The sequence below is a fragment of the Mercenaria mercenaria genome, chromosome 11, assembly GCF_021730395.1.
Source record: "Mercenaria mercenaria strain notata chromosome 11, MADL_Memer_1, whole genome shotgun sequence".
In the NCBI taxonomy this organism is placed as follows: Eukaryota; Metazoa; Mollusca; class Bivalvia; order Venerida; family Veneridae; genus Mercenaria; species Mercenaria mercenaria.
The window spans coordinates 76,917,286-76,931,302 of NC_069371.1; the positions used below are offsets into that span (position 1 = coordinate 76,917,286).

The window sequence follows — 14,017 nt, forward strand, 5'->3', positions numbered from 1 at the left end:
TGTGGAATATAATTCTTTGTAAAATTTTGAAAGGGGACCACCCAAGGATCATTCCTGTGAAGTTTGGTGTAAATCTGCCCAGTTATTTTGAAGAAGATTTTTTTTAGAAGTTGTTGACAGACTGAAGGACGACAGACATCATGCGATCACAAAAGCTCAAGTGAGCTAAAATGGTGTCAGTATCAGTTCCTTAGATATTAAAGAAACAATTTTTTCCAAAGCAAAAAGAGAAATACTTTAGTTTTTAGCTTTGGGTTTAATGCTGTCAGTTATGTAACGGCAGGCAGTTAACGAAACCAGTGTTCCTGGATTATGTACTAGCACAAACCTGTTTTCCGCAAGTAACTGCCAACTTTCCCACATGAATCAGAGGTGGAAGACAAATGATTTCAGACACAATGTCTTCTATCAAATCATCACAGAGAACATACGCCCTGTCCACCGGGATCAAACTCATGACCCCGTGATCCGTAGACCTGCACTCTCTCCTTATTGAGCTAAGCAGGCTTTGTGAAGAAAGTCTCAGTTATGGGACTTAGCATGTGAATTTGTCAAATAATCCTTCAAGTCTGTTGTATAATTCAAAATTTTATTTGTAGCAGAGTATCTAAAGAAAGTAAGTCTGGAAGGATGGAAGTGAACAGTGATTTCCAATTTTTTAATTTAGCTCCAAAACCAAGTTTGATGGGACTATAAAAATTGGTTTGATGTCATTTTCAAAGTATTAACGCTGCTTAGTATGAATACTGGTACCAGGAATAAGGCAAACAATCAAACACACAATGTAAAAAGTAGCTATTCTTACTTCTCTCCCTTATAACAAATTCTACTGTAGGAAGAAACTACTTTTGGTTTCATTTGACGTATTTAACAATGCAAATGTTCTGCAGTCAGTCTGTATGCTTATAAACATAACTTTATTTTGTAATGTTAAGTGTTGCATTTTATTAGCAAAGGTTTCAAATATAGAGATTTTGTCCCATATCCTTAGGACACCAGTCACATTTTCATGCAATCTCGCCAAGCATAGGTATGTTCTTGACAACACAGAAAATGACGTCATTCAACCTTCAGCTATTTCCGGAAGTAAAGAAAATGCAAGTAGACAGCCTAAACTTGAAAACAAGTTGCATTTGCATTGGTCGATAGTCAGGGGTCACGCGCAGGGGTCACCATCAAAATGTGTGCGCATGTGCCTCTGATGCAAGATATTTCCGTAGAGCTGCAGACTTAGACATTTCAGAAATAATTTCAAAATGAATTTCGTGTTATAAATGTTGATTCTACAGAAGCGTGAAAGGGCCATCAGACGCTAATATGTTTTATTACGTTACAGGTGCGGAAAGGATATGCGATAATTATTGTAAATGGAGAGCTTTGCTTTTGTGGACTTACTCATGTTGACAAGGCTTTTGCATTTTTCTCTTGGACAATATTCCTTTCACTACATTGAAGTGCTATAAAAATTTCATATTAATCTACTATTTGTTGTCAAAGGAATAAAATAGTACACTGTTCTGCTGTGGTACCCAGCACGATCACCTGTAGTTCATAGGAACAAAAACTTGCTTTCCATTGTCACAAATATTTATAATTTGACAGTTCTGTCTGCATCACATTTTATTTAGAATGGTCTGCACACATTCTGAACATTCTGGAACACTACTCCTTTTCACTCCATTGACTTGAGGTGTGTGTAGAGTTCAGAGTAGTCAAAAGGAATAAGACCAAGTTTAACAAACTGAGAATTTTGGCTATTACCAAACTTCCCTACGACTTTAGTTAACATACAAGTAGTTTTCAAAGAAACCACAGGAAGAACAATTTACAGTTACCTACATTTACTTCTGCAAGTTTGCTATTACCCCCAACCCCAACTCTCCCCTTACACTAAAACATGGGGAGCACATTAATCTCTTAATCCAAAGGTCACAAGTTTGAACCCCAGTGAGGGCATAACTTTACCACAGTGACCAAAATTGCTCATCAAAGCATATGCACCAGGCCCATTTCCGTCAACATTCTTTAAGTCCGAACCTTGAGATTTAAACAGCTAGATTTTTACTTTCCTCTGCCATTGTCAAATGTGCAGTTTGCCAGATCTTCATTCGGACTCGAAAGAATTTCAGCAGTATAAATGTGCTATTGATGAAGTTACAGCAAATGGAGAATTTGCAGTTCCAGTCTAAATTTCCCTCTTTCAAGCTACTTATTAACAGTTTGGATGAAATGTTTCAACATGTTCACTTCCATCAAGTTTGACATAGAAATTCAATGTGTATATGGCACTGAAATATGTTACAGTGAGATATTGGTAAAAAAGCAGGAAGAATGTTTATTTCTTCCATTATTTCAAAAGCATTGCAATGGTTTACTCCCTTCAGCAGATTTTTTAGTTATTTATCAGGATATCTTGCAAGAATCATATGCAAATAAATTTATACCACCAGGCATTTTCACAGTACTCACATTTTATGGATTTCTGAGAGAGAAAAAAATTCCCCTAAAATGTGTGAACAAACCCCTTAAAATACTGAAGAAGCTCAGGAAGTTAAGTCATGGAGCTTAATTAAATAAGTTTGAGAACTTTGTTGCTGTTAACACGAACTAAATTTAGCAAATCTTACTTTTTTCAAGATGTCCTCCATTATAGCATACAGCTTATTCTGTCTGATTGAATCATAACAGTTAGAAATATCTGTCTTGACAAAATACAGCTTGGGACAGTCCGACTTTTTCCAATCCCCGACCAATGACTTCCATGACTTGTAGATATCATTGGTGCCAAGCTTTCCATGGCCGATAATAGATGGGTTACGGTTCTTTAGATACGTCATGACGCTGTGTAGATCCAGTATCTGCTTGTTCACAGAATGTGTCTGAAAATGGTCACAGTATATGAAAAGTGTATGTCAGAAACAGTAAAAACTAAGGTTAATTAGGTAATTTTGATCGGACTACAAGGTTTTCTTAACCCTTAACATGCTAGACACGATCCATTCTGCCTTTGCGACCAGTGTAGATCATGATCAGCCTTCATATCTGTGCAGTCTGATCAAGATCTGCACTGTACGCCATTGAGTTTGTATCTTTTCGGTAAGCACACCTTTTAACAGTAAATTGGTCTGTCCAGCAGTTCGACCTGTAAAGTCCGAAAAGATTTTTCTATCTTTAGCTCTGCCAGCCATTTTGTGCAGCGAAGTGGAACATGCCGGCGATATGCATAACTAGGCTTGGTACTGACCACTCCTGTGAAGTTTCGTTGAAATTTGTCCAGCAGTTTGACCTGTGAAAGCCGACAAGATTTTTCTATTTTTAGCTCTGGTGGCCATTTTGTGCAGTGAAGCAGAACGTGCCAATGCTATGCACAACTAGGGTTGGCACTGATCACTCCTGTGAAGTTCCGTCTAAATCCAGCCAGAAGTTTGACCTGTGCAAGTCGGACAAGATTTTTCTATCTTTAGCTCTGGCAGCCATTTTGTGCAGCAAAGTGGAACGAGTCAGTGATATGCACAACTAGGCTTGGTACTGATCACTGCTGAAGTTTTGTCGAAATCCGGCCAGCAGTTTGACCTGTGAAAGCCAGACAAGCTTCATACCAACAGACGGACCGATGGACTGACAGACAGACGGCAAAGGCAAAAACAATATGTCTCCCCCACATATGGGGGAGACATTATTTAGCAAGTAAGGGTTAAAATTGTATTTTAGAAACAAGAAAATGACCAATCAAACTCCACACACGGCTTATCCTCTATTTGGATGCAGGTTTTCAGGTTGCTTTGATTTGGGTTTAATGGTACACCTACCCAGAAAACGTTATATGGCGCCAAGCAGGACTAAACTTTTGGGTTCCATATCCCATTGACCTGTGAAAGCCGGACAAGCTTCGTATGGACGGACGGACCGATGGACTGACAGCAAAGGCAAAAACAATATGTCTCCCCCACGTATAGGGGAGACATTATTTAGCAAGTAAGGGTTAAAATTGTATTTTAGAAACAAGAAAATGACCAATCAAACTCCACACACGGCTTATCCGCTATTTGGATGCAGGTTTTCAGGTTGCTTTGATTTGGGTTTAATGGTACACCTACCCAGAAAAGGTTATACGGCGCCAAGCAGGACTAAACATTTGGGTTCCATATCCCATTTACATTGAAATAAAAACACGAGTTATGGAATCAAAACTGCCATACCTGCTGGAATCAAAGGGATACAGCAAGACCAAGTGTTCGGACACTATTTATCACCTCTTATGATCATGCAAGGATAAGACTGTGATTCCATTTCTTTTCATAATTATTATACAGATTGTCCCAGAACCACATGGGGCATTTTTCAGGTTATAATGAAAATATTACTGCACTACACGGGCTATACTAGATTTACTCTCAAAATAATGACTAATTTGTGTTCACAGGGGAGGTACTAAGTACCACAGGAAAATGGTTAGACAACATGTAGTATCGGCTTTATGATGATAAAATTTAATACTGTGAAATCATTAATATTTGTGGGAGACAAATTTTTCGTGGATTTCATGGTCGAGTCAATCCACGAAATTTAATCCCAACGAACATGTAAAATTCCCATTCATTTTATGTTCAAAAGTTGAAATCCACGAACTCATATCCCAACGAAATTGCTGTTTTAACTAAAACCACGAAATTTCATGCCCACAAAATTAAATGATTTTACAGAATCTCTATCTTATTAAATTGAAATGAAGGCCCTGATGTAGTGATTTAAGGGTGTAGCAAAAATTATTTATTATACCTCAAAAACTGAAGTTTTCAGACAGCCTCAGTGTACTACAGTCATCTTACAAAGTTTGTGGTGCGAACTAATTTCACATCTAGTCACAGTTCTAGTTCAAAAAAATATGTTTTCTTTTCTTTATTTCTGTGACCTGTTACCTTGTATATCTTGTCGAATGCTGCAAAATTATACTGAACTTGAGCTGGAAATTCATTTTGTAAGATGATATTGCTGAAGTTCAAATAACATTAACTTACTGCATGAATTCCACTGAAATAAACTTGCAGTCTTTTGCTTACTTTTTATCTTTAATTGTTGTATAAAAAGAGTTTCAGGTGTTAGTGTCGTTTTCAATTATTTTTCGGTCATATAAATGAGATTGTCTACTTTTAGAAGTGAGCACATAAATAATGCCCAACTTTATAGAACTGCCTCACTGGAACACCATGACGCAAACACAATATCACACCCAGTCACATCATATTAACACCAGGCTGACCAGTCCTAGAGCTGAGCACCAACGTGTGAGGTTTGCTATAAGTACCATTAATTTTGTCACGTCTTTGGTATGACACAGCCAGGGAGCAAAATAACAACCTCACATTCAAACCTGGCGTAAATGGAAGGTTTGTAACAACAGTTACTGTTACAACGCTGGTATCAGTTTTTGTGTCAAGATTCTGTGTCGAGTTTTGCTTTCAATCTGGACACCTAGCAGAAAATCCTTGCAAAAGAGAAGATCTTGATATTTTTATCTTTAAATGTCACTTCACCACATGAATATCTGGTTATCTGGGATATGGTTTAAAGTCTCATAGAACTTGCAACAGAAATAACATAATGGCTTCAAATGATTATTATTCACACATAACTACAAGATGTCCAACGTATTTCTGTGTGACTATGCCAAAAAGCTAACTTGTTCTCGAGTTTGCTAAAAAACTCCTGCCAATATAATTTCATGTTAATATAAATCACAGTAAAAAATATTTTATAAACAATAGAAGCAAGCTAAAAAAAGATCTTTGCTTTAAGTCCTTGTTGAATGTGTATCATAAAGCACACATAATGTTACACTTGCTTTAAGATATTAGATAAAGATTAAAATCGAACTTTGTAACATTCTAATGTAACAAGAGCTGTCTGATGACAGCGCGCTCGACTATTCGAAGAAATGATTGAAGAATGGGGTCAAAATATTTCCACGGATATTCAGACAAAAGAAATAAATAGATTAGACAAACAATGTTCCTGTATTACTTTGATTTCGATAAGTCTTGCACTAAATGGCAATATATGAGCCAATGTCAAAGTCCAAAAAGGGCCATAATTCAGTCAAAATAGTTACTAGTATGTACTCTTGCCTACAGATGGAAATCATAATGATAAACAAGTGTTCAAAGTTTAAAAGCCATATGTCAAATAGTTTTGACAAAACATGGACTTGTATGAAAACAGAACCAATTTCAAAATCCAAAAAGGACCATAATTAAGCCAAAATAGATGAGAGTTATGTTCTCTTTCCTACAGATAGAGACTATTATACTAAACAAGTGATAAAAGTTTCAAAGCCATATGTCAAACACTTTACAAAAAATATGAACTGGTACGAAAAACTTAACCATGATTTCTAAGTCAAAAGGGGCCATAATTCAGCCAAAATCCTTGATGGAGTTATGTACTCTTGCCTATAACTGGACATGGTGATGGTTAACAGGTGTTGAAAGTTTCAAAGCTTTATCTCAAAAGACTTTGTCAAAATATGAACTGGTACGAAATATTAACCCAGATTTCTAAGTCAATAAGGGCCATAATTCAGCCAAAATCCTTGATGGAGTTATGTGCTCTTGCCTATAACTGGACATGGTGATGGTAAAAAAGTACTGAAAGTTTCAAAGCTTTATCTCAAAAGACTTTGTCAAAATATGAACTGGTACGAAAAACATAAACAAGATTTCTAAGTCAAAAGGGGCCATAATTCAGCCAAAATCCTTGATGGAGTTATGTACTCTTGCCTATAACCGGACATGGTGATGGTAAACAGGTGTTAAAAGTTTCAAAGCTTTATCTCAAAAGACTGTCAAAATATGAACTGGTACGAAATATTAACCCAGATTTCTAAGTCAAAAAGGGCCATAATTCAGCCAAAATCCTTGATGGAGTTATGTGCTCTTGCCTATAACTGGACATGGTGATGGTAAACAAATATTGAAAGTTTCAAATCTTTATCTCAAAAGACTTTGTCAAAATATGAACTGGTACGAAAAACTTAACCATGATTTCTAAGTCAAAAGGGGCCATAATTCAGCCAAAATCCTTGAGTGAGTTATGTGCTCTTGCCTATAACTGGCCATGATGATGGTAAACAAGTGTTGAAAGTTTCAAAGCTTTATCTCAAAAGACTTTGTCAAAATGTGGACTGGTACGAAAAACTTAACCCAAGGTGTGACGCCGACGCCAAGGTGAGTAGGATAGCTCTACTTATTCTTCGAATAGTCGAGCTAAAAATGCAATTACAAGTACTTGTCCTACTAAACTAAGGACTGAAAGGGAAGTTTGTTTAATCAGCATTACAACAGTTTTCCAATCAACCCTCGAAATATGGATCTACATTATGAAACAAAACAAATACCTTATGTATGTAGTTGTAAATAGTTTGTCTAAGCTGCAGTGAGTTAAGTTTGATTAAGTATTTAACCTTTAGCCTGCTGGCGGCAAGTGATTCTGCCTTTGGGACCAGTGCAGACCAAGATCAGCCTGCACATGGTCTGCACTGTTCGCTATTTAGTCAGTAAATTTTCAGTGATCACCCCTTTTAATATAATAAATAGTATTGCCCAAATTAAACTAGAGCTATCACTAAAGGTGATGAATGTACCCCCCTCATGCACTGACAGGGTACACTGCAATTTGACACACACAAGATTGCATAATTATGTGGACTGTATGTATATAGACTGTATGAATACAGTATAGTAACAAAAAACAAAGTCCCATAACTATGCAGAATATTTATCTAAAAGAATGTAACATGCATCATGCACAACTAGGGTTGGTACTGATCACTTGTGTGAAGTTTCATTAAATTGTGTGTAAGGGTTTGGTAGATTAGGCACGCACAAGATTGCATATGCAGACTGTATGTACATAGTATGTTAACAAGAAACAAAGTCCCATAACTCTGCAATTTTTGTCGCTGAAAGAACCTAACATGCCTCATGCACAACTACTGTTGTTACTGATCACTTGTGTGAAGTTTCATTAAATTGTGTCAAGGGGATGAGGAGAGATGGTGCGCACAAGATTGTGTCTATGTATATAGTATAGTAACAAAAAAACAAAGTCCCATAACTCTGCAAATTTTTTTTCTAAAAGAACCTAACATGCCCCATGCACAACTACTGTTGGTACTGATCACTTGTGTGAAGATTCATTAAATTGTGTCAAGGGGATGACGAGAGATGGTGCGCACAAGATTGTGTCTATGTATATAGTATAGTAACAAAAAAACAAAGTTCCATAACTCTGCAAATTTTTTTTCTAAAAGAACCTAACATGCCCAATGCACAACTACTGTTGGTACTGATCACTTGTGTGAAGTTTCATTAAGGCCATCCTTAAAAAATTGTTTGTTTGCAGTAACGCGACCCAGAATTTTTAGTGTGAGTAGGTAGGTAGGGTTTTTTTTTTTTTCGTTTTTTTTTTTTTGTATGCTAATTGTACAACACCTGCATTTTCTTTTTAACCCTCTGGTTTATACACCTTTTGGGTACTAACACTTCTCTGTAGAATGCTAACTTGATTGTAACATATCTGCAAGGGTGGTAGTTTTCACATAGTATGAATACTAATATTAATATCACCTTTTTAATAACAGTAAAAACAACAGATAGCCTGACACCAGTCAGAAACAGAGCTTATTATCTCCATATGAAACTTAAAAATTTAAGATTATCAATATATTAAACAAAAATAATTGGCCAGACCTTTTGAATGTCCTTGCACTGGCTGGGGTAATAAAAAAAACATTACATTCCTTAGGATTCCTACTCCAATGGACAGCATTGAAGTACATAGCAAAATCTTTGATATTTTACCCTGTAGACCTGAGTCGGATTACTAGCACAGCACTCCTTCAAAGCCTATGTATCATGTAATTTTTATACAATACTTAATTGTTTTACATTGTTTACTCAGGGCTAAAGCTATGCTAATATTTTAGGGAGAAGTCATTTCTTCCTCAGCTAAGATTATGGAGAAGTGGAGAGATTTTAGGGAGAGGTGGAGTGATTTTAGGGAAACGTGGAAAGATTTTTAATAGCGCCATGACATGCAAGTTGAAAATGGAACTAAATTTACTTTTTTTTTTATTATTATTATTTCCTGTCTTTGTTTAAGCCTATTGATTTAAAGTAAATAACAAATTCACTGAAAATATCAGTGATTCTGTTTTCTTATCCTTCAATGCAAAGAGCTATAAAATATACTTCTTTGTTCAATGTAAACCTAATTTCTTATCCTTGTGAATCTAATGTGATTAAACTGCAAATTAAAGTGTGTTTTTTTTCACTCTTGCAATGACTGCCTTAACCAAGAAAAGCCTAATCTGAATATGAATACAATTAAAAAAAAGCTAGGTTAATTCCATATCAGCAAAAAATAAATCAAGCTCCCAGTGCTAATGCACTCAAAGTCAAAACATAAAAACCCATAAAAGCATTTCACAGTCACTTCTTGAATTAAATACATGTCAAAAGCAGTGACATCACTATGTCATCACACAGAATACACGTCTTCTTTGATCTGCTACTGTCTTCTTTGATCTGCTACTGTCGGCACACATTAAAAGAAACAGTTGTCAAACAGGTTAAACCCAGTTTCTGATGGCAGGTGTCAAAAATTTGCATGAATTTCAGTTACATTATTTAAGTCACAGAAAGTTTCAGTAATAATAACTATGTTTCTAAAGTCTGGGTTTTGAAAAATAGGAAAAAGTGGACCCATGGAAATTTAATTTCACTTAAATAGGAAAATCTAGAAATGTAAACATTATGGATTTCTTTCGCTGGTTTTAGTCATTGCATTGAAAGGATGTTTAACTTTTATAAATAAATTTTCAGGTAAGAAAATTTTGTTTGTCTAATATTTTTGACGTTTATTGTGCTCTTTCCAAGTGACTTGTGCAGTGTCAATGCAGTTTTATCCTCGGGGCAGATAAAAAAGATTACACAACGACAAAAGATCGAAACTAAAATTATTATTTGTTTGCAAAATTGTTTGAGAAATTATGACAGAATGATATCCAAGAATTTATCTATCCCAGATGTTTTACGTACGAGAAAAATCATTATTTTACAAATCTAAAACTCGGTTAAATACGCCTGCAGTATTGCACAGATAAGACTATGTACCACGATTTGTCCATGTGGAATTTTCTAAACAACTTTTTGCATGAATTTTTTGTAGTATATCAGGAAATCGGCAGGGTTCGGTAGACACGAGGTTCTGGGTTTTCACTCGCACTTATCGAGAAAAACTCGTATTTGACCCGCACAAAAAATGTACCGTGCGTCGGCTTGACCCGAGGAAATTTTCTTTTATGCGTCTCGAGATCGAAAGTACTGCCCCTTGTCAATCAAAATCCCGGTGAATTCCAATATTGTTCGCCGCCATAAGCGGAAGTATGGCAGTAGGCGGAGCTTGGTATATTAATCAGCTTCTGGCTGATGTCAATCATGCCACGCGCCGACTGACACGTGGGCTTTTTGCGGTTTGTATTTGGTACAATAATGTCCGTCATTGCCAAAGGTATTTATTGATCAATGTGTAAAAGTTAATTGATAAACAATGCATAGAAGAGCAGCCTATTATCGTATTTGTGTCACTTGTTAATTAGCGGTATACAGAAAGCGTAACATTCACATATTTTGTTTCTTATCGGTCATATCGATCATTCATGTAGTTGAACCTCAACGAACACTGTCTAGGAAAACTTAGCGATACAAATAGTCACCTAAAAGAAATAACGAAACAGGAAAAAATAAAAACACGGCACCGATAAAAAAAAAAATTCCGAGTTTTGGGTTAAAAAATTGTTTGAGTCGCGGCGATTTTCGTGAGTCGGTCGCGTTACTGCAAACAAACAATTTTTTAAGGATGGCCTAACTTGCGTCAAGGGGATGACAAGAGATGGTGCGCACAAGATTGTGTCTATGTATATAGTATAGTAACAAAAAAACAAAGTCCCATAACTCTGCAAATTTTTTTTCTAAAAGAACCTAACATGCCCCATGCACAACTACTGTTGGTACTGATCACTTGTGTTAGGTTTCATTAAATTCTGTCAAGGGGATAAGGAGAGATGGTGCGCACAAGATTGCGTCTACGGACAGACGGACAGACAGACAACCTGAAACCAGTATACCCCCACTTACAACTTTGTTGTCGGGAGGAACAATGATGGACCAGTCCATTTTAGAAATTTAGCAGGGTAAAGGTTAAATGTGAAAACGGAACTGTTTTGCTGCGTCACAGAAGTGAAAGTTGTTTGATAATCAACTAGAGATGTGTGCGTAGAGTTCATATATAAATCACGCATGGGTGGACACCAGGCTGGACCTTCTGTACGCTTAATGGATAGCATCTTCGCATAACAATGAATTCTCACTACTCTTGGTCCAAATGGTAATCTGCTTGACTTCTGCTTTTTTGCAAGGGTCCATTTAAGGTCGAAAGCTTATGGTCAGGTGAGCGTCTTTATGGCCATCACAGCCCTCTTGAATTCCTTCTAAACATATTTACAAACTGCTTAACTGATGCACTCATCTTCAAAATGTACAAAACTGAGACAATTACAGTAACTGACGCTTCCAGTGACTATTTTTTTCCATTTTTCAAACCAACCTAGTGGAAAATTTTGCGATATAAACATGAAAAAGGGGAAATCCAAATCAGAAACCGTTAAGATTGTTATGGTAACAGAACAGTACCAATTTGCAAGAAATGATGCCAATTTACTTTAGAGCTCTGGTAAATGATGAGAAGTAAACAGTGTCAGCATGATGAATTATAAAAATTATTCATTATGTATATTATGGAACATTTTCTTAAAATTCCAAGGGAAATATATGAATTTCTTTAGGGGAAAATATAGCTATTTCGAACTAGCGGAAACAGCCTATATTTGGTGGTAAAAATAGCAAAACAAAGTCACTGACTTTACTTGTAGCCCATCCATTTAATGATTGTGTTACCTTTGTGTCATCTCTGTAAACAGCTAATTAGACATTACCTTTTAAGTATAAAACAGCTTTAGTAATTTCTTTACAAACTCATTGAAATTTGCTAAAGTCCTTTCTTTTCCTCTACTTTCAATGACTTTATCATTCCAATGTCCTCAATGGTGTGGGTGGGTGGGGAGAATTTAAACACCTGTCCTGAATGTGAAGCCTGATCACTCCTTACACAACCTAATTTCTATAACCTTCATACAACCTCATTAACTTGGACATCAAATCAAGCTTATAATTGAGCCGCGCCATGAAAAAACCAACATGGTGGCTTTACGACCAGCATGGATCCATACCAGCCTGCGCGGATCCATACCAGCCTGCGCATCTGCGCAGTCTTGTCAGGATCCATGCTGTTCACTAACAGTTTCTCTAATTCCAATAGGCTTTGATAGCCAACAGCATGGATCCTGACCAGACTGCGCGGATGCCCAGGCTGGTCTGGATCCATGCTGGTAGCAAACCCACTATGTTGGTTTTCTCATGGCATGGCTCATTTAAATTTAGCTAATAAATATTAATTAAACTGATCGAAATTTGAAACATTAACACCATTCCTATAACATGATTATCATTACATTTATCATGAAGGTATCATGAAATGTGATATATAAGCCTGAAAAGTGAGAATGTCATTCAAATAAACAACCACAAAAACATTATATAACGCTACTCCCAATCCTGGGTGTGTAATTTCTGTTTCAAGTTCGATGTGACCTTGGCAAGGGTCATTTCTAGATCATGTAGTTTCCTTTTGGTTTAGCTCCACTTTTCAACAGTACTTCAGTTACGTAAAGGCTGGCTTAAGTAATGGCTGGCTCAAGTTCATTATACCTTCTATGTTTGGATAATTTGAAATTCTGATTAACCTGAATACCCTGAAATCCCGAAAATAAGCCGCGGCTTATTTTAAATTTCCGTAAGAATTTGGTGGCTTATTATCGAGACCGGCTTATTTTTGAGTCCGGAGAACTTTCAGATACATATATTCAATAACGGTTTAAAATCTGGCGTATATCGAGTACCGAAATACTGAAGATATGGATGTCATATAGTAGTTTGCTTTCGAGTAAAAACTTCAATAAATATTTATACTTCTGACATACCAGTTTTGTTACAATTTATTACAATTTCTTTATGAAAATAATCCGATGCTAACAGATAATTACCCATTAAAAAGTTTTGGCCGGCCTAACAAACAAATACATTTATGATTTAATCGGCAAACGGGTATGAATAACTTACACAATAGGTGATAAACACTGCATTGTGTTATAAGACGGAGCAGGTTAATTAGTAGAATTTCTGACGTGACAAGAAGTGTCTGAGACAGGAATTTTTTTTTTTTTTTTTTTTTTGCTTTTAAAGTTTTAATTTGTTCAGGGTTTTGAATCTCAGCACAACTTGCATTGCTTTAGGTGTATTTATTCCAAAGTATGCTTTATTGCTATTACGTCAGAAAATAAATCTGCTATTCACACGTTGGTAACTTTTACTATCTCATATGGTGTCCTAACAAAGTCATTGATACTATAACTGATACAAAAGAATTGAACGGCTTATTTTTCAGTGCGGCTTATTTATGAGCCCTTTGTGCCTGTAGTGCAATGTTGGCTTATTTTCAAGACCGGCTGATTTTCAAAACCAGCTTATTTTCGGGATTTCAGGGTATTTTGCTCATCATCTTCCATCTTCATGTGCACAGCTAGTTGCTGACCTCAAGTGAACTCCTTGAGACCTGGTTCCACAGCTAGTTGTTGACCTCAAGTGAACTCCTTGAGACCTGGTTCGACAGCTAGTTGTTGACCTCAAGTGAACTCCTTGAGACCTGGTTCGACAGCTAGTTGCTGACCTCAAGTGAACTCCTTGAGACCTGGTTCGGCAGCTAGTTGCTGACCTCAAGTGAACTCCTTGAGACCTGGTTCGGCAGCTAGTTGCTGACCTCAAGTGAACTCCCTGAGACCTGG

The 14,017-nt window shown here is 36.5% G+C and overlaps 1 protein-coding gene across 2 annotated transcripts in view; it reads right to left on the reverse strand.

The window, feature by feature from the left end:
• The window catches only part of LOC123531834 (telomerase reverse transcriptase-like), a 69,046-nt gene that overhangs the window by 15,540 nt on the left and 39,489 nt on the right, over positions 1 to 14,017 (reverse strand). For both annotated transcript variants that reach the window (XM_045313104.2, XM_053517804.1), the window contains exon 17: positions 2,628 to 2,879. In XM_045313104.2, the coding sequence (XP_045169039.2) occupies positions 2,628 to 2,879 (252 nt within the window). The remainder of the gene's footprint in view (positions 1 to 2,627; positions 2,880 to 14,017) is intronic.